General features: G+C 42.9%; 1 protein-coding gene across 1 annotated transcript in view; it reads right to left on the bottom strand.

Annotated features, from left to right (window-relative positions):
* The window catches only part of TM6SF1 (transmembrane 6 superfamily member 1), a 142,930-nt gene that overhangs the window by 25,288 nt on the left and 95,876 nt on the right, over nucleotides 1–21,766 (bottom strand). Inside the window, exons 5-8 of the mRNA XM_073568526.1 lie at nucleotides 18,721–18,803; nucleotides 16,620–16,741; nucleotides 6,399–6,503; nucleotides 1,749–1,841 (exon numbers count right to left, since the gene is read on the bottom strand). Coding sequence (XP_073424627.1) covers nucleotides 1,749–1,841; nucleotides 6,399–6,503; nucleotides 16,620–16,741; nucleotides 18,721–18,803 — 403 coding nt within the window. The remainder of the gene's footprint in view (nucleotides 1–1,748; nucleotides 1,842–6,398; nucleotides 6,504–16,619; nucleotides 16,742–18,720; nucleotides 18,804–21,766) is intronic.

The raw sequence follows: 21,766 nt of genomic DNA, 5'->3' as shown, positions 1-21,766 counted from the left end.
GTGGGTTTGGTTTTGTGCATTGTAGATAGCGAGTGCTCGTTGAATAACGTAGGCACCTGTGAACGGGTAAATCTCTCCGCTTGGGTTTTTATTAGGTATCTGTCCATTACAACTCCCCGCAATCAGGGGGAGGCAGCCAGTCAGTTGGCAGTAGAAGGATCTATCAGATTAAGAGGCCGCAGTGGCATGGGGAGTAGGAAGACTGTCATAATTCGATCACAGTATCATAGTCCCGGAAGTGAGGGCTAAGCAGATGGGTAGTGGCGTACATTTGCCAAATATATCTTCAGATAGCAAGCAAGAGGAGAGTTGTGCACTCGGCGGGTGTTGTGTTTGACTCTGGTCTCGATGTCCCTGTTATGGCCGGCAGAGGTGGCCATCAGGAAAACCAACCCTGTATCTCAGCATGGTCTACAGGTTCCTCCTTTGTAATGTTGTGTGAACCACAGGGCTTCTGGAAAGAAAAAGAAAAGAAACTACAGCTCCTAAAAGATAGCGGTTCTGTGGAGGGAAATCTCATACACAGTCAGTCTGATTCCCGGTCTATAGTGATGGTATTCAGCAAACCGGGCTATATAGGCAGGAGCCGATGTAAAAGGCGGTCACACTGGGTGTTCCGCTTCTGGAAGCCTACCAGTTGCATAGATTAAAATAAAGACACATCCATCAAGTTCAACTTTTTCGTGATCATTACACATTATGTATGTTAGGCGTTGGGTTCCTGTCACTGCACAGCAAGAATCCCGAGCCTTGAATTCGGCAATCTCCCATTCCTCTCCGGCCACAGAGGAGGCTGCTCAGCAGACTCATCGATCCAGGCGCTCTGCTCAGACCAGCTCTGTAGGCTTGGTTGCTGCTGCCACCTCTGGTCCAGTTATAGCAATGCATCCTGGTCAGCAGCGAGTTACTCCAGGGATTAAGACCTCCTTTCGGTCCACTGAGCATGCCCGTGGGACGATCTCTCATTGAAGATTGGAGGTCACATGCTCAGGTCCTTCTCCAGCTTGGATTGGACCATCATGAAGGTCCCGGAAGGACGCGGCTATAAAAGGTTCGCATGGCCTCTTGGCCATGCGCTAATATAGAGAAAGATTTAGACCATGTGGAGTGAAAGTTGTATGCACGTATGAATGTCTCTGGTGAATGACTCATTGGAAACCCCTACCCTTGGTACGCATGTGTTGTGTAGCCTAGCCTGTTAGCGCCCAGGCTGAGGAGCAAGTAGGAGGCAGAATCAGAGACTGGCATCAACGCCAAGTGGTGGCTTGGTCTGTACGCCACGGTTCTCTTGGATGACACTCCACGGTCGCCATCGTCACTTAGTGGCGTCCGCAGTTGTGATGCCGCACGCTTAGTAGGTCTAGAGGGACTCTGACCCTGTGTCCTTGGGGCTGAGTCCTGTGACCTGATACTGAGCGTTTACCTTGCCGAGCTCTGAGAGCTTTAACAGGCTCCGGCATTTATGTTCAGCGGTAGTGCGGCTCTGTGAAGCAACAGCGTCTGCCCCTGTACACACCGGGTGACGTTAACCTGTGTGTGCCCCTCTATTATACAGCCATATAGTGTCCGCCATTACTAGCAGCAGTTTACCACCCTTGCACGGTGGACCCCGGGCTCTGAACGCACCTTATTACCATCTTTATTATTTGGTGCGTTCCGCCAGCCCTAACAATGTATCACAAGATCATTTATAACACAGTATGCTATTTGTTATGAGAAATTCATCGAGCCATTTTTACAAAAATTACCTGGAGTTTTGAGTAAGTAGCAGGATCTTTTATATATGGCTCCTGAAGTTGTGCATAGAATCGACACAAGTCAGAAGAACAATCTAAAGCGACCTGTGGACAAGGGTTAAATATCACACATCAAATTTACCCTTTATACATACTGTACATCAAAATAATAGGGTTATGTACTAACTTGAAAACTGATACAATTTAGTTAAAGCACCACTCCAGTGGTGGGGGGGTCAGTGCTGGGATAGTGCTTTAAACCTAAGGTCTCTGCCCTTACTATTGTACTTACCCTCCGGCATCTTCACCTTTTTTGAAGTCCTGCGACTTCATCTTGTGATGGCAGCTTTTGAACTGGCTGGAAGACAAAAGCTATATCACAAGCTCTCAAGTCTATGAGATCCTGAACGAGACTGTCATAGACTTGCATTGCATTGTGACCTGTGGCTCACACCTTGAAATACTGACGCAGCCAGCACGTCACAAATAGAGATGAGCAAATTTGTTCGTTTTTTGTCCCGGAATCTGATTTTGACATATTTGTGCCATATTCGAACACTATTCGGGCCGAATGTATGTTTGATGATCGGTTCCGAACATATTCGGTAATTTCTACTCATATTGACTCTAATGACGTTCGGCTGTGTTCGACGAATATTGCAAAAACAATATTCGATGCCGATAGTATTCGGAACCAAATCGAACAAATTCGCTCATCTCTAGTCACAAACTGCTGGAAACTGACGGGAGCAGTGGTGATAACAGATGAAGATGTCTGAAGTTGACTATAAGGATATGTTCACACAGTGTGGATTCTCCCGTGGATTTTTCAGCACAAAAACCGCAGCTCTTGGCAGAAAACACAGGTGCGTTTTTGCCGCGGATTTGTTGCGGTTTTTCAGTGCGATAGATAGATATGAGATAGATATATGGATATAATGGATATATCTATCCCATATATATATATATCTACAGTATAGATATATCCATAGATATATCTATAGATATTTCCATAGATATAAAGGCTACGCAGACAGCTGCGGGCTGATATTCATAGCCTAGGAAGGGGCCATGGATATTTGCCCCCCTTCGCTACAAATACAAGCCCGCAGCTGCCCCAGAAATGGTGCATCTATAAGATGCGCCAATTCTGGCACTTAGCCCCTCTCTTCCCACTCCCGTGTAGCGGTGGGATATGGGGTAATATAAGGGGTTAATGTCACCTTGCTATTGGAAGGTGACATTAAGCCCAGTTAATAATGGAGAGGCGTGAATAAGACACCCATCCATTATTAATCTTTTGAAAGGGTTAAAAAACCCACACACAAGAATAAAGTCTTTTAATGAAATAAAACACGACACAGTTTTCATATTTTTATTGTTCGCCCAGATCCAAGTGATGCCCTTGTCTTCTAGAAAAAAAATAAAAATAATAAACCAACCGTATACTCCCTGTCTGACGCAGTCCAATTAAGAATGATAGTCACATGACGATCTCTCATATAGAACAGTGACATCAGGTGATATCACTTCTCTATAGGGCCTCCCAGTGATGAAATGACAAGAGACAATACATCCTGCAGTCTATCACTGAGGTTACCTGAGTTCAGAGTCTCACTTTACAGCACTGCTGCGTGAAAATTAGGGTTAGGGCTAGGGTTAGGGTTACGAGACCTCTTTCCTGGTGGAGGGATACACAGGGGAGGATTACCTCTGCCTGTCATTTCATTGCTGGAAAACCCTGGAGAGAGGGGGCATCAGCTGATGCGGCTGTTCTCCAAGGGAGATCTTCGTAGGACCCTCGTTATTAATTGGACTACGGCGGAAAGGTAAATATAGGTTGGTTTACTATTTTATTTTTATTACAGGTGAATGATGGCTTCGGGGAATTAGGTGTGTGCGGTGAGTACCTACTCTATGTTATGTGTTGTATGTTATATGTATGTTCTGTGTTATATGTTTTATGTTCTGTATGTTATATGCTGTGTATGTTATATGTTCTGTACGTTATATGTTCTGTATGTTACGTATGTTATATGTTCTGTATGTTATATGTTGTATGATCTGGATGTTATATGTATGTTCTATATGTTGTATATTCTGGATGTTAAATGTATGTTCTGTATATTATATGTTCTGTATGTTCTGTATGTTATATGTTCTGTATGTTATATGTATGTTCTGTATGTTATATGTTCTGTATGTTCTGTATGTTATATGTTCTGTATGTTATATGTTGTATTTTCTGGATGTTATATGTATGTTCTGTATGTTATATGTTGTATGTTTTGTATGTTCTGTATGTTATATGTTCTGTATGTTCTGTATGTTATATGTTGCATGTTCTGAATGTTATATGTTGTATGTTTTTTTTGTTTTACATTCAACACATTAGCCGGATTATGGGACTACTACTGTCCCATCATTGGCTAATGTGTCACTCACTGTCAGGGTAGCAGGCATAGCCCGATGGGACTTGTAGTCCCATCGGATGATGCCTGCATACACATATACACACACACACATACAGCACCACAGCACCCCTTGCAGCCCCCCCGCACACCCGCCGGACAGACCGATGACCCACGGACAGCCCCGCAGCCCCCCCGCAAGACCCCGCCAGACCCCCCGACAGCCCGATGACCCCCACATAGACCCCCCGACAGCCCCATGAGCCCCGCGCAGACCCCCCCGACAGCCCGATTAGCCCTGCACAGGCCCGGTAACCCCCGGCTCAGGCCCCGCCAAACCACCGACATCCTGATGAGCCCCGCACAGGCCCGATAACCCCCCACACAGGCTCTGCCAGATACCCAGCCCGATGAGCCCCGCAGACCCCCGCACACACATAGCCTGCACACACATTCACGCCTAGTCACCACCCACACACCATACACGCACACAGTCACCGCCCACACTTCTCCCACACTCTTCCCCCTCCCGATCTGCAGCGTTTCATCTGCGGCAAAACTGCAGATCTTTTTGAGACCTACGGTTTTGCTGCGGATCAATGCAAGTCAATGGGTGCAGAAACGCTGCAGATCCGCCCAAAGAATTGACATGCTGCGGAAATAAACCCGCAGCTAATCCACGCAGATTTTTCCGCAGCATGTGCACAGCAGTTTTTAATTTCCATTGCCTAACATTGTACTGTGCATGACTTGCGGATTTGCAGCCGATCCGCAGCGGCAAATCCGCTGTGGATCCGCGGGAGAAACCGCACTGTGTGAACATACCCTAAGACTTAGATTTGAAGCACCACTCCAGCGGGAAAATGTAAAAAAAATGCTGGAGTGGTGCTTCAACCTTGCCAGGTTCATAGAAGAATGCAGAGCATTAGTGGATGCCACTAGCCATTAACTAAGTGATCAAGTCCACTGACCACCCGGTCTTCTCTGATGCATATACAGCTCAGCACCTGAAACTGCTTATTAAAATATTGGCAGGTAACCTGCGTCATGTGACCACAGCGGTCAATCAGTAGCTGCCAAGCAAAGGCTATGTGCGCACATTGCAGATTTGCTTTCGGAAATGTCTGTGCGGTTTCTGCATCTCTTGGCAGAAAACGCAGTGGACTTTCCATGCATTTTTATACAGATTTCATGTGTTTTTTATTCAGATTTACTAGCGGATTTGTTTGCGGATTTGTCAGCTAAATAAAGATGCATTATTTAAAAAAAAATTAAAAAGACGTCATTTTCAGTCTAACCTCCATTATTTATGTGTTCCAACCAAGATAGGCTCAATTCTAGATTCTCCGCCCACAAACTCTTCCTCCTTCTAACATCATTTCCTTTTACAAATCTGCTGCGTTTTTGGCACCAAATCCGCAGCAAATCCGCAAACCTTTTTACACCTGCATTTTTGCTGCAGATTTGAGTGACTCAATGGAAGTAAATGGGTGAAAAACGCTGCAGATCCGCAAAACGAATTGACATGCTGCAGAAAATAAAACGCTGCAAATAAGGACAGAATTTTCCGCGTCATGTGCACAACAATTCTGAATTCTCATTGAAAAACCTTGCTTTAGTAATCCTTTACGTTTTTGATGCATTTCAGCAAAAAATGCTATGGAAACACAACAATTCCACATCGTGTGCACATAGCCTAAATGTTAAAGATGTGACCACTAAGATACAGAGCGGACGGCACCGCTTTTACCTTGCTTGCACAGGTGGTGTACGGCCGGCAGTAGATCCACACTAAGCTATTCCCGGGTGCTTGACCTCGTAGCAATCAATCTTAAGCTCCAAACAGCAGGAAATGGTCGCACTCCACGGGATGAATTATGTTCGTTTATTGACACATAAAATTACATGTCAAGTCGGGGTAGTGGTTAACCACTACCCCGATTTGACATGTAATTTTATGTGTCAATAAACGAACATAATTCATCCCGTGGAGTGCAACCATTTTCTGCTAAATGTTAAAGGCTACAGCCAGTCAGTGGCTGCTGACTGGCGTAGCGGTCTCATGATACAACCATGTCACCAGTAGCAGTGGACATTACTGGAATATTGTCGCTGGGGAATATACATAGCTTTTGTATTGTATGGGGTCCTGAAATTATCAAAGCAAAGATTGTGCATTAATGGACAACTCCTTTAACTGTCTTCAACAAAGTACTGACCTCATTGTGAATGGATACAGATTCAAACTCACCATTCCTCTAAATATACAGAAGAGCGTTGCAGCAATAAGGTACATGACCAGCAGTAGGTCACAGGGTCTGCTTAATATATGTTTTTGCTGAACATCTTGGATCACCTGCAGAAGATAAAAAAGACTAAAACTTACATAAAGTAATCTTTACAGCTGCTACATAGATATAGGAATGAATTCCCTTTCAATTGTTGTCCATGGGAAGTGTTGTAGGCATGCTCTGTACAGAAATCGTAATAGGAGGGGGAGGAGGCGAGCTGCAATCAGCACCTATTGAGAATGGTGGATCATGTATCTATTGTAAAATAAAAGTTACTATATATCTTTTATTAACCTGCCTGTTATGATGAAGTTGCTAAAAAGTGATTTTCTACAGAATAGGACTTAGTAGCCTATTATGAGGCTCAGCGGCCAGACTGAAACCTGTAACATTTCAATAATATTTTTAATAGTGAAATAGATAAAAAAAATTGTGATGTTTTTCTCAATTTAAGAGTAATCGGTCAGTAAGATCAACCCCTCTGAACCACATACAATGGATGCAGAATTATTAGGCAGATGAGTATTTTGATCACATCATCCTTTTTATACATGTTGTCCTACTCCAAGCAGTATAGGCTTGAAAGCCAACTGCCAATTATGTAAATCAGGTGATTTGCATCTCTGTAATGAGGAGGGGTGTGGTCTAATGACATCAACACCCTATATAAGGTGTGCTTAATTATTAGGCAACTTCCTTTCCTTTGGCAAAATGGGTCCGAAGAAAGATTTGACGGACTCTGAAAAGTCAAAAATTGTGAGATGTCTTGCAGAGGGATGCAGCAGTCTTTAAATTGCCAAACTTTTGAAGCGTGATCACCGAACAATCAAGCGTTTCATGGCAAATAGCCAACAGGGTCGCAAGAAGCGTGTTGATAAAAAAGGCGCAAAATAACTGCCCATGAATTGAGGAAAATCAAGCGTGAAGCTGCCAAGATGCCATTTGCCACCAGTTTTGCCAAATTTCAGAGCTGCAATGTTACTGGAGTATCAAAAAGCTCAAGGTGTGCCATACTCAGGGACATGGCCAAGGTAAGGAAGCCTGGAAAACGACCACCTTTCAACAAGAAACATAAGATAAAACATCAAGACTGGGCCAAGAAATATCTTAAGACTGATTTTTCTAAGGTTTTATGGACTGATGAAATGACAGCGACTCTTGATTGGCCAGATGGATGAGCCCAAGGCTGGATCAGTAAAGGCCAGAGAGGGCTCTGACTCAGATGCCAGCAAGGTGGAGGTGGGGTACTGGTATGGGCTGGTATCATCAAAGATGAACTTGTGGGACCTTTTGGGTTGAGGATGGAGTGAAGCTCAACTCCCAGACCTACTGGCAGTTTCTGGATGACACCTTCTTCAAGCAGTGGTACAGGAAGAAGTCGGTATCGTTCAAGAAAAACATGATTATGCAGGACATTGCTCCATCACATGCATTCAAATACTCCACAGCGTGGCTGGCCAGTAAAGGTCTAACAGAAGAAAAAATAATGACATGGCCCCCTTGTTCACCTGATCTGAACCCCATAGAGAACCTGTGGTCCCTCATAAAATGTGAGATCTACAGGGAGTGAAAACATTACACCTCTCTGAACAGTGTCTGGGAGGCACCTTTCTAACTTCTGTGGCTGCATTTCTGAGAAACTAGCGTTTTCATTCATATGCAAAGTAGATGTTAAGTCAGTAGTGTAGCTACCAGGGGGCAGAGGGTGTGTCGCCCCAGGCTCTGAGGGAAACACCCAGAGCTATGCTACTTTTAACTGTATAGGCGTGTGCAGCGTGCCGATACAGTTAAACTGTCAGAGCAAGGAGTTACAATCTCCCTACACTGACACATGGACACTATGGGGCCCATGAACCAGGGTGGGGCAATGCCATCCCCAGCTCTAGGTGCCCAACCCATCATTGCAAATTCAACAGTGTCGGTATCCTGGATGCTGATACACTTGAAAGCAATGATGAGAGAGTGGGCGCCAAATGATGCCCCCTCTCCATCATTCTCCGTTTGCATTTGATGTCTCAGCACAACAGGTGCAATGACATCACTACATGGCGCCCACCGTGCTGAGACATGCAGGCCCTCAGAACACTCGCTGTAGAGGCTGGAGTAGCGGGGGAAAGAGGAGGAGAGGTGAGCATTTTTTATTTTTTTATGGGGAGTGCATTATACTGTATGAGGACTATGTGGAGCGCATTATACTGTATGGAGGCAATTTAGGGGGTCATCATACAATCTGGGGATAACAGGGAGGGGGGCCATCATTCAGTGTGGGAGCTAATGTAACATAGTAACATAGTTATTTGTCCATCCAGTTCAGCCTATATTCCGTCAGAATAAATCCCCAGATCTATGTCCTTCTAAAGAACCTAATAACTGTAAGATACAATATTGTTATACTCCAGGAAGATATCCTGGCCTCTCTTGAACCCTTCGACTGAGTTCACCATCACCACCTCCTCAGGCAAGGAATTCCAGATTCTCACTGCCCTAACAGTAAAGAATCCACTTCTATATTGGTGGAAAAACCTTCTCTCCTCCAGACGTAGAGAATGCCCTCTTGGGACTGTCACATTCCTTGGTATAAACAGATCCTCAGAGAGATATTTGTATTGTCCCCTTATATACTTATACATGGTTATTAGATCACCCCTCAGTCATCTTTTTTCTAGACTAAATAATCCTAATTTTGCTAATCACTGGGTATTGTATTTCCCCCAGCCCCTTTATTAATTTTATTGCCCTCCTTTGTACTCGCACTAGTTCCATTATATCCTTCCTGAGCACCGGTGCCCAAAACTGTACACAGTACTCCATGTGCGGTCAAACCAGGGATTTGTACAGAGGCAGTATAATGCTCTCATCATGTGTATCCAGACTTCTTTTAATGCACCCCATGATCCTGTTTGCCTTGGCAGCCGCTGCCTGGTACTGCCTACTCCAGGTAAGTTTATCATTAACTAGGATCCCCAAGTCCTTCTCCATGTCTGATTTACGCAGTGGTTTCCCGTTCAGTGTGTAATGGTGATATTGATTCCTTCTTCCCATGTGTATAACCTTACATTTATCATTGTTAAACTTCATATGCCACCTTTCAGCCCAAGTTTCCAACTTATCCAGATCCATCTGTAGCAGAATACTATCTTCTCTTGTATTGACTGCATTGTTTTGTATCATCTGCAAATATCGATCTACCAGATCGTTAATAAATATGTGAAAGAGAATAGGTCCCAACACCGAACCCTGTGGTACCCCCACTGGTCACAAAGACCCAGTTAGACAATATACCATTTATAACCACCCTCTTCTTTATATCACTAAGCCAGTTACTTACCCCTTTACACACATTTTCCCCCAGACCCAGCATTCTCATTTTGGGTACCAACCTCTTGTGTGGCATGGTATCAAAAGCTTTGGAAAAATCAAGATATACCACGTCCAATGACTCACCTTGGTCCAGTCTATAGCTTACCTCTTCATAAAATCTGATTAGATTGGTTTGGCAGGAGCAATTCCTCATAAACCCATGCTGATATGGAGTTAAACAGTTATTCTCATTGAGATAACACAGAATAACATCCATCAGAAACCCTTCAAATATTTTACCAACAATAGAGGTTAGACTTACTGGAATATAATTTTCAGGTTCAAGTTTAGAGCCCTTTTTGAATATTGGTACCGCATTTGTTACAGGCCAGTCCTGTGGAACTGACCCTGTTGCTATAGTGTCCCTAAATATAAGAAATAATGGCTTGTCTATTACATTACTTAGTTCTCTTAGTACTTGTGAGTGTTTGCCATCCGGACCCGAATGTGGGGCCTTTGTACAATGTAAGGGCCATCATACAATGTTGGGGCCATCAAACAGTTTTGGGGCCACTAAGGGGCTAGTATACTGTGTGAGGGTATTATACAGTGAGGGGGTCAATATACTGTGTATAGGAGAGCATCATACTGTGTATAGGGAAGCTGTTTAGGGGGAGACGCAGGAAATTATTAAATGTTAAGTGGGCACTTATTGTTTTAGGGGAACTTGGGTTTTTCTGGCTGTCAAAGGGGCACACAGAGTTCGTTATTACTTTCTAGGGGCAAAATCTGGCCACTGTGTTCTATAGCATTTGCCCATGGTAATAAGCCCCTATGACTGCAGATACGCCTTGTAACGGTCGCAGTTAAGGGTACCTAAACCACAGCGCCGCTGAGGAAAAAGTGTATAGCGCCCCCAAGAGTCGAAATTTCACTGAGGTCTCGGCTGCCGGGGGTAGCCGAGACCCCAGAGAACATGACTCGGGTCGGTTTTTACTAACTCCGGTGTTGTGATCGCTGTTATTAATGGTATAACGGCGACCGCAAAAAAAACACCGATTTGCCATTTAATTTCTCTCTCCTCTGAGGTGATCGCACTTCAGAGGAGAGAGAAATAGGGTTCCTGATCCCCCCGGTACCTCTCGGTGTCCCTGGGCCCTCCTGTTTCTCCCCCACGGCCGCCAGCGTCTTCCAGTTAGAAAATGGCGGGCGCACGCGCAGTAAGCCTGCCGAGATCTGCCGGCCGGCACCCAGCAACATAAGGAGATTTTTCCTATTGGTTCATTTTGATGACTGTGATAGACCTTATCACAATGATCAAAATAAAAAAAAATAGTAAATCAAAGCCCCCTTTATCACCCCCTCAGTTAGGGAAAAATAATAAAATGAAAAAATTTATTTATTTCCATTTTCCCATTAGGGTTAGAGTTGGGCTAAAGATAGGGCTAGGGTTGAGGCTAAAATTAGGGTTAGGATTAGGGCTAAAGTTAGGGTTAGGGTTGGGGCTAAAGTTAGGGTTGGGGCTAAAGTTAGAGTTAGGGTTGGGGCTAAATTTAGGGTTAGGGTTGGGGCAAAAGTTAGGGTTAAGGTTGGGGCTAGAGATGGGGTTAGGGTTTGGATTACGGTTACGGTTTAGATTAGGGTTAGGTTTGTGGTTATGTTATGGTTAGGGTTGGTATTAGGGTTAGGGGTGTGTTGTGGTTAGGGTTGGGATTAGGGTTAGGGGTATGTTGGGGTAGGGTTGGCGTTTGAATTGGGGGGTTTTCACTGTTTAGGCACATCAGGGACTCTACAACATGGCGTTTGATCTCAATTCCAGTCAAACGATGCTCCTTCTGAGCTCTGCCGTGCGCATCAGGAGCTCTGCAAATGCAACATGGTGCCTGCAGACCATTCCATCAAAGTCTGCATTCCAAAATTTCACTACTTCCTATCCGAGCCCCGACGTGTGAGCAAACATTAGTTTTCTCCCACATATGGGGTACCAGCGTACTCAGGATAAATTGGGCAACAAGTCTTGGGGTCCAATTTCTCCTGTTACCCTTGTGAAAATAAAAAAATTGGGGGCTAAAAAATCATTTTTATGGAAAAAAAATATTTTTTAATTTTCACGGCTCTGCATTATAAACTTTAGTGAAACACTTGGGGGTTCAAAGTTCTCAAAACAAATCTATATAAGTTCCTTAGGGGGTCTAGTTTCCAAAATGGAGTCACTTGTGGGGGGTTTCTACTGTTTAGGCACATCAGGGGCCTGCAAATGCAACATGACGGCCGCAGATCATTCCATCAAAGTCTGCTGTTGTGAGTTCATTTTCCCCTTCACTACTGAGGCCCGAGGAACTCCCTCTTCTGGTAAAGAAAGGTAGTGAGCCTGATTATCAAACACCTGAGTCTGATGATGACGACTGGCTGAGTGGAGTTACTGACTGGATATAGGGCTGCCGACACCCTTCTGCCCTGCGGGTGATTTCTCTGTGGGATCCTTGGAGTCCAGTCTGAATTCCTGCTCTTCTAAAGCTTAGTTTTCTGCTCGGCTTTTTGCATTTGTGCTTTGACTTTGTTTTGCTTTGTTTTTCTGGATTTCTGCCATTCCCTGCTGGGGTGTGCTGAATTCCTTTAGCTCTGTCTTCTGAAAATACCTGAGTGCTGATTTAGTTTTTGAAGCCTATCTGCTTCAGGGTCTTTTTCCATATCAGCTTGTTGGCTTATGTCTTTGATAGGGTTTTGGCAGATTGCAGACAGCAACCTTCCTTTCCTGTTCTGTTTAGTTAGTTTGGGCCCCATCGTTTGCTCAGCCTATCTTTCTATCTGTGTGAGTGTTTTTTCATCTTGCTTCACCGTCATTATATGTTGGGGGCTGCCTTTTACTTTGGGGTCTGCTCTGGGGCAGTTTAGATTTCCTTTTCTGTCTTTAGGCTATTTAGCTCTCCGGCTGTGATCGTGGGGTCTAGGGCATTGTAGGAACCCCCCACGGCTACTGCTAGTTGTGTTGATAGTCTCAGGGGTCTGCAATCTGATAGTTGCCAACTTCTCTGGTTTTCTGGACGTAGCTTCTATTTTTTTGTCTGCCTCCTACGGTGACTCAATCATAACAGTCTGCATTCCAAAATGGCGCTCCTTCACTTCTGAGCTCTGCCATGCACCCAAACAGTGGTTCATGTAGGGTATCAGCGTACTCAGGACAAATTGGACAACAACTTTTGAGGTCCAATTTCTCCGGATACCCTTGGGAAAATAAAATATTGGGGGTGAAAAGATCATTTTTGTGGAAAAAATATGATTTTTTAATTGTACGGCTGTACGTTATAAACTTCTGTGAAGCACTTGGGGGTTCAAATTGCTCACCACACATCTAGATAAGTTCCTAGGGGGGTCTAGTTTCCCAAATGGTGTCACATGTGGGTGGTTTCCACTGTTTAGGCACATCAGGGGCTCTCCAAACACGACATGGTGTCCGATCTCATTTCCAGCCAATTCTGCATTTAAAAAGTCAAATGGCGCTCTTTCCCTTCCGAGTTCTGCCGTGCACCCAAACAGTGGTTTACCCCCACATATGGAGTATTGGCGTATTCAGGACAAATTGCACAACAACTCTGGGGGTCTAATTTCTCCTGTTACCCTTGGGAAAATAAAAATTTGGAGGCGAAAAGATCATTCTGTGGAAAAAATATGATTTTTTTATTTTCACGACGCTAAGTTATATACTTCTGTGAAGCACTTGAAAAAGTCAAACAATGCTTCATCCCTTCCGAGCTCTGCCGTGCGCCCAAACAGTGCTTACTTCCACATATGGGGTATCGGCGTATTCAGGAGAAATTGCACAACAAATTTTTTGGTTAATTTTCTCTTTTTGCATTTGTGAAAATAAAAAAACTGGTTCTGAAGTAAAATGTTTGTGAAAAAAAGTTAAATGTTCATTTTTTCCTTCCACATTGCTTCAGTTTCTGTGAAGCGCATAAGGGTTATTTAACTTCTTGAATGTGGTTTTGAGGGGTGCAGTTTTTAGAATGGTGTCACTTTTGGGTATTTTCTGTCATGTACTCTCCTCAAAGTGACTTCAAATGTGAGGTGATCCCTAAAAAAAGGTTTGTAAATTTGTTGTAAAAATTAGAAATCGCTGGTCGACTTTTAACCCTTATAACTTCCTAACAAAAAAAAATTGTTTCCAAAATTGTGCTGATGTAAAGTAGACATGTGGGAAATGTTATTTATTAACCATTTTGTGTGACATATCTTTCCGATTTAAGGGGATAAAAATGAAAAGTTTGAAAATTGTGAAATTTTTAAAATTTTCGCCATATTTCTGTTTTTTTCATAAGTAAATGTAAGTCATATCGAAGAAATTTTATCACTAACATGAAGTAAAATATGTCACGAAAAAACAATTAATCAGCAGGATCCGTTAAAGGGTTCCAGAGTTATAACCTCATAAAGTGACAGTGGTCAGAATTGTAAAAATTGGCCTGACATTAAGTACCAATTTGGCTCTGTCACTAAGGGGTTAATATATTTTAGATGTTTGTTTTACCATCTAGAGGACATACAGTACCACACAGTAGGTGCAGTAACAGGGACACATACAGCAGCAGCAGCTTCGCATTGGGGTATCAGTAGGATGAGGAGTTTGTGCAGGTTGAGAATAGATGGGGACTGTGCTTGAAATGTGAAAAGTCAGATGTGTCTTTGTTGTATGTCTGCAGTCGAGTCTTGCCTGAAAGAAGTTGTCATGTCAGTCTGGGACAGATGGAAGAGATATAAAAAGTTAACAACTCCATTAGAAAGAGCATCACCTCTAAGTCACTATCTGTAACTGTAATATCATACATGTTCTGTTGCACTGGTATCTACCACTATATGGTCAACATATGGTGGTAATATCAGTGTTCGTCTTTGTATAGAGATTTTTTTTAGTAACAGCGCGGTCATCTGCTGAGGTTCTTCTACATCCACTATTAGGTTAAGCCACCTTAGTTTTAATCACGGTTACCTGGTTAGGGACCCACTCAGAAGTTTTACCTCCCGAAACCAAAACCATAGCTGCACCTCTTTGTTAAGTGCTTTGGGCGTGAAAGACCACTTAACAAGCCTCTGATTCCTGGGGTTGCTGCCCTGCCTCTTTAGTTTGATTGATAGCTCATTGTTTGACTTCATTCATTAATAAATAATCATTTTATTTCTATAGTGCCAACATATTCCGCAGCACTTTACATTTTAGAGGGGACTTGCACATACAATAAAAGGCATTACAGAATAACAATTACATAAATCAACAGATACCAAGAGGAGTGAGAACCCTGCTTACAAGCTTACAATATATGAGGAAATAGGGGGAGATGTGAAAGGTAGATGGTAACAAATGTTTGCATTGTATTTTCCAGCCATCAATGTAATAAATAGAGTGTTTACGTAATGCTGCATGAACCGGTAACCAACCAGTAACATAGAGGGCTATTAAATGCATAAAGGGTGTGCAAACAGGGTCCTGGTGTTGAATGAAAATGTTATATGTGCGAAACAGGGATAGCTAGATAAAAATGTTGAGGTGGTGGGCCAGTCTGAAGAAGTGCATTTTAGGGCATGCTTAAAACTGAGTATTCAGGATTAATCAAATTGTCCGGGGCAACACACAAGAAGTCTTGGAGATGGGAGTGGGAGGTTCAGATTATTGAGCATGTTAATCTTAGGTCATTAGCATAATGGAGGGCATGGGAAGGGTGGCAGACTGAGATGAAGGAGGTGATGTAGGGTGGTGCTGAACCGTGGAACTCTTTGTGGGTGAGAGTGATAAGTTTATATTGAACTCTGGAGTGGATGGGCAACCAGTGAAACGACTGGCACAGAGTAGAGGCATTGGTGTAATGGTTGGTGAGTAATATGATCCTGGCTGTTGCATTCAGGACATTGTTGCCTTGCCATAATTCTGTCTCTGAGCTCCTTGGCCAGTTCCTTTAACCTCATGATTCTCATTTGGTCTGATATGTACTGTGAGCTGTGAGGTCTTATATAGACAGGTGTGTGCCTTTATAAATCATTAAACACAGCTGGACTCCATTGAAGGAGTAGAACCATCTCAAGGACCACAGGGAAATGGACAGCATGTGACTTAAATATGAGTGTCTGAGCAAAGGGTCTGAATACTTATGACCATGTGATATTTCAGTTTTTCTTTTTTAATAAATTTGCTAAAATTTCTATATTTCTGTTTTTTTCAGTCAAGAATGGGTGCAGAGTGTACATTACTGAGAATAAAATGAACTTTTTGAATTTACCAAATGGCTGCAATGAAACAAAGAGTGAAAAATGTAAAGGGCTCTGAATACTTTCCGTACCCACTGTACAAGAGCTTACAAAAGAAATCATCTTTATGGCCAACGTAAAGGGCTTGTTTGGTGGAAATAAGTTATTATAGCCTAGTCATTGACTGGTGGAGGTCCAACCGCTAAGACCCACACTGATCAGTAAAACAGGGCTATTTTATTCCCCTTAAAATTCAAGAGACAGTGTGCATGCTTGACCCCTAAGCGCTTGGCTCAGCTTTTTCCGGCAGCCCAAGGGAAAATGAATGGAACAGTGAATGGGCATGTGCATTGCGGTTTCATTTCAACAGAAATAAAAGTGTTTCATCATGAGAAAAAAAATTCCCGTTCATCTAATTGGTGCCAGTCCCAGAGGTTGACACCCATCAATTGATGCGTTAAAATACGGTAACTATACTTTGTTGCAAAGCTTCAATTTATACATTAGAATTAAAAGCAATTACATGGTAAGGATAAATGCATCAACTGATCCCCAGACTGCAGTTCAGAATCTGGCCAGATTGGCTGTAATAAATATTCAATTCGCCAATCATTCTTATCTATTACGTTTACTGTTACTGTTACCTTGGTAGAAGGATTATTCATAACGGATGGTTGTTTGTAGATTTTAAACCCAGCCCAGAGTGGAAGACAAATATACAGAAGGTTTACAAAAAATGCAGGACAAATTCTTGTTCCATATTTACCTAGTGTAAAAAAAAATTACAACGCTTTAATGAGTATCAGAAGACAGCAAAGCCAATAATTGTAAACTATACTGCTTACTAATGGTGTTCACAAAATTATAGGGATGTATAATCATTTAAATTACTATTATTATAAAGATCTGGGTAGATGGACACACAAGATCTCTAGGTTAAAGAAGCCGTCCCACTAACGGTTTTATTGTTTAAATCTGTACATGTAATGTAGTGTGAGTATATTAATATACTCAACACAACTCTCTCCGGTGTGCAGCGCTGGTCTTCTGCTCTTGTGAATCACACCACCTCTCTGCAGACTCCTACCTGGTCACACTGCGCTCTCTGTGACCTGGAAATGACTTTTACAATGTAAACCTATGGCGTATCAAAGCATGGCTCCACAGACTTTCATTGGAACAGTGACTTCTGCCTCACGCATTAAGTTTTGAATGACGGCAAGTCTCATTTGCAGTGACGTCACTGAGAAGAGCAGAAGAACAGCGCTGGACACCGAAGAGAACGGCAGTGAGTATATTAATACACTCACAATACAACTACATTATATGCATACACACTTTTTTTAGCCCTTTCAAGCATATTTAGGTGCCTTTTGTACTAGCATTTTCTGTTTTTGAATTCCACTTAACAATTAAGAAACTGATAGTGGCTTTTGAAGCAAAAACACAGATAAAACAATCGAGATATTGGAGCATCTTCAGGGTGCCAGTTGAGCCATCCCATCGACTTGTATCGGAAAGCGTAAAGCATCTTCAAAGGAAAAATGTCCCAAAAATTGTCAGCTCACTTCCTTTAACCACTTGGTGCCTTCCAAACTTCTAGCGTCTAAAAGACACTCAAAAGCCTGAAAATATGCATAGCATGTCATTTTTACATAGACATGTGCTCATTCTTTTAAGTGTATGTCAGCTTTTTTTCAAGTGGGTTTCAGAGCGGATCTACTCCAAACTCACCTGAAAATAACATTGTGTGAATGTGAGGAGGAAGCACAAAGTCCCATCTGTTGTGTGTGATATGTATCCAGCAGAACACTCACATTAGATTCCAGGGTTCCTTCTGATTCTGTAATCTCAGCTCCAGGTTCATGGTTTACACAAACAACTCCAGACTCCATGTCGATACTCAACAGTTCAACTTTACTTGACACCAGGGTTCTTGATACAGACGTAGTAAAGTTCACATACAATGGCATTCCTGGAACGCTCCCTGCCTTCTCTGACAACTTCCTTCCTGAAGACACTTGTTTCCCTGTCTCTTCCGACGGCCTCTGTCCTGCAGACAGTTCTTCCACTTCTGCGGCGTCCATGCCCCTAGGTCCACCATCTTCCTCCCATCCCCCTTGTCCGATTTCCATTGGAGAAAGGTAAAAGGCTCGCTCAGCTCTGTTTAGTCCCGGACGTTAGCCCCGGATCCCCATTGGGATGGTTACTTTAATAGATGGTGACCAGTGGCACGCTGCTTAGCCTGGGGTCCCTCATTGCCTCAGCAATCTTCACCCCCAGGGCTATCCGTGTGCCGTCTCTCACTGCTACATCACTTATGCCCTAATCAGGATGTCACCTCACTATAACTCGCTACACTGCCCTACACCCATCTGTAACTCCTCATCTGAAAAACCTCTTATTCAAACTAAGCTTAACCAGGCACTCTCATTTCCTACCTCTATTGTGCCCCACTCATCTATTCCCAACATTGTCCTATTCTATTGCTACTCTTCTATTCTATCTTCTATATTTTCCCTAACCCTATGTCAAGTAAAGTACATCACAGTATAATAACATCAAGCAAATATAATAATGTACATAAAACTCGATGGAGCAGCATATATGCAATGCCATCAGGAGAGGGAAAGGCACGTGGCGGCCTCTGTCACCCCCTTACACTAACATACCCGAACTGTTCTACCTTTTGGTTTTGTAAGATGGATGAACAAAGATAACATAAGAATTATGAGTATTACTTACCAACAATACTTCCAGGAATAAATACAATCATAGTCATTATAATGGATCCTACCCAGTAAAGACCAATGATTCTGTAGTTTTGACTGTTGGACATAAGAAGGTTCGTAAGAGACGCATTGTTCCTTTCAAAAACATATATTGTAAAATTCACGTAATCTGCCACCAATTTTACTTTATGATAAAATTAAAATTTAGAAGATAATCTGGATGAGATTTTTATGGGGTGCAAAATCATGCATCATTGTGCCACTGAAGACTCCGAAGGTTGACACTATGTTTACAGTAATTCTTAAAAATTTACAAAACATTTCACTCCAAGTGTGGGAACCCAGGTGGTAACGTTTCTCCTTACGGAGAGTGACATGTCAAGCCTGGCATACCAAGGTAAGAAGACTATTAAGCCTTGCAATGGTCGTCTGGGAAATTAAATATGCAAATTTTCTCTTCACAAAGCAAGAGGACTAAAACTCTTGTGTCAACTAATGGAAGCAGCAATCCTAAAAGATTTTTAGGATTACTACTTCATATAGGTTTAACTCAAAGTGTGAAAAGACCACCGTTTTCTATTTAGTCTTGAATATACTGACATGCCACAGTCAGGAGCACTCTATACATTTGTCATGATCCAGGACGGAGTTTCACTTTGGCCCGTCCTGGTTAGACAGGGGGTTAATTGTTTCTGCCTCTCTCTGGCAGAGGGCGGCTATTTAATGCACACTGGACCTAGGTCCGATGTCAGTTATACTTCTGCCCTTGGCCGAGTTAGTTGACCTCTGGTGTACGTGTGCCTTGTACCTGATTACTTGTTGATTGTTTGGTTTTGATCTGTTACGAGTTCTGCCTGTCCCTTTTGTACCGCACCGCTCTCTCGTGTATGACTCTCTGCTTGTGACTTGACTATTCTCTGCTCGTCCCTTTGGTACTGCTCTGCCCTCTTGTGTATGACCTTTGGCTTTGTCTGACCACCCATCTGTATATCCCTCCTGTACCTCATTCGCCTGTACTGTGTATGACTTCCGTTTTGCCTGATTCTGAGTTGTTGTATGGTGTCCTGCCATCTTAGAAAGCAGGACGCTAAGCCCCACCCCATTGCAGTCACATGACCGTAGGTCCTGTGCCAGCTTGCTAACTTCAGCGTCCACAGGTCCTGTGCATCTTTACTTTCCAGCGCTGACAGGATCCTGACACTGATAGTTTGAAGCACGCATTGTCACCACTGCTGCCCCGCTCCACAGGTATCTTTGAGCACTATTTTTGTACTCAGAACACGCACACTGGCTCAGTGAGCGAGTGTAGTGCGGTGTTCCTGACATTATAACTGACCCCCTGCACAGTGTCAGCAGTCAGCTGCTGAGACTGAGCCAGGACTCGTTCGCCAAGGAGTTTGTGAGACATCAGAGTCAGGTGCTTTACCTGCTCAGAAAGAGCGTGCATAGGATCCATCACATACACAGGAGAAGGGGAGCAGAGAAAAAAAAATGGTAATGGTCAGTTATAATGTCAGGAACACCGCACTACACTCGCTCACTGAGCCAGTGCGCGTGTCCTGAGTACAAAAATAGTGCTCAAAGATACCTGTGGAGCGGGGCAGCAGTGGTGACAATGCGTGCTTCAAACTATCAGTGTTAGGATCCTGTCAGCGCTGGAAAGTAAAGATGCACAGGACCTGTGGACGCTGAAGCTAGCAAGCTGGCACAGGACCTACGGTCCTGTGACTGCAAGGGAGCGGGGCTCAGCGTCCTGCTTTCAGAGATGGCAGGACACCATACAACAACTCAGAATCAGGCAAAACGGAAGTCATACACAGTACGGGCAAACGAGGTCCAGGAGGGATATACAGATGGGAGGTCAGACAAAGCCAAAGGTCATACACAAGAGGGCAGAGTGGTACCAAAGTGACGAGCAGAGAATAGTCAAGTCACAAGCAGAGAGTCATACACGAGAGAGCGGTGCGGTACAAAAGGGACAGGCAGAACTCGTAACAGGGACAGAACCAGATCAAAACCAAACAAGCAACAAGTAATCAGGCACAAGGCACACGTACAACAGAGGTCAACTAACTCGGCCGAGGGCAGAAGTATAACTGACATCGGACCTAGGTCCAGTGTGCATTAAATAGCCGCCCTCTGCCAGAGAGAGGCAGAAACAATTAACCCCCTGTCTGACCAGGACGGGCCAAAGCGAAACTCCGTCCTGGATCATGACAACATTGTTATCAAAGGCTTCTGTACTACTTTGTATCATATCTAATAGTTTAGATAAATAATGTTTACTATAATATTATAATCATTGTATAATAAAAGTTCAGGAGCTTTCTAATGTATTTTGTGTTCCAATAATACATACTACAGTACATTTAAATTTCATTGGTGTCAGCAAATGGAGACATTTTATTTTTATAAAGCTAGAATCAGAGTTATGGAGTCAGTCGTGGAATCTGAATCAGAGCTAGTTTTCTGTATAGTCGGAGTCAGTATAAATGTGTCAACTCTGACTTCAGCTTTAAAATAATATTATTGATTATTAATTCTGGTAAATTAATTTATTAACTTTTATACGTATTTAGAAGAACCAATAATCAGGGAACAAGCATTCATAGGACCGCTCATTCCCAACTAATAACCCATGTAAAAAGGCCAGGAATCACCCTAATGAACATACAGAATGCTCATTTGTAGGGTGCAATGATTTTTAAGTGTGGTTAAAAATTATTGTTATTGGCAGTAAATCGCTGCCAGTCAAATGTCTGGTATGTAATCAATCGATAGAAAACAAAAAGTATATGCCAAAGAAAGACTGCACATCCAAAAAAATGACAATCAATTGGTGAACATATAATAGTCAAGATCTGCACAATTCGAGGGTCTATTAGAAAAGATTAGAAATTTTAATAATATACTGTACATATACTGTTCTATCAAACTAAAGACCCAATTTATAAAAAAAAAAGACAAGATGCAGTGAGATTCCCATTTTACTACAGTAATTTTTTTTTAACTCGTTTATCAACCACAAAATATACGGTGTATATACATATGCATATAGC

Source organism: Dendrobates tinctorius, unplaced genomic scaffold, assembly GCF_039654945.1.
Source record: "Dendrobates tinctorius isolate UK_male_01 unplaced genomic scaffold, ASM3965494v1 ptg000022l, whole genome shotgun sequence".
Taxonomy (NCBI): Eukaryota; Metazoa; Chordata; class Amphibia; order Anura; family Dendrobatidae; genus Dendrobates; species Dendrobates tinctorius.
This window is presented reverse-complemented; position numbering and strand designations above follow the sequence as displayed.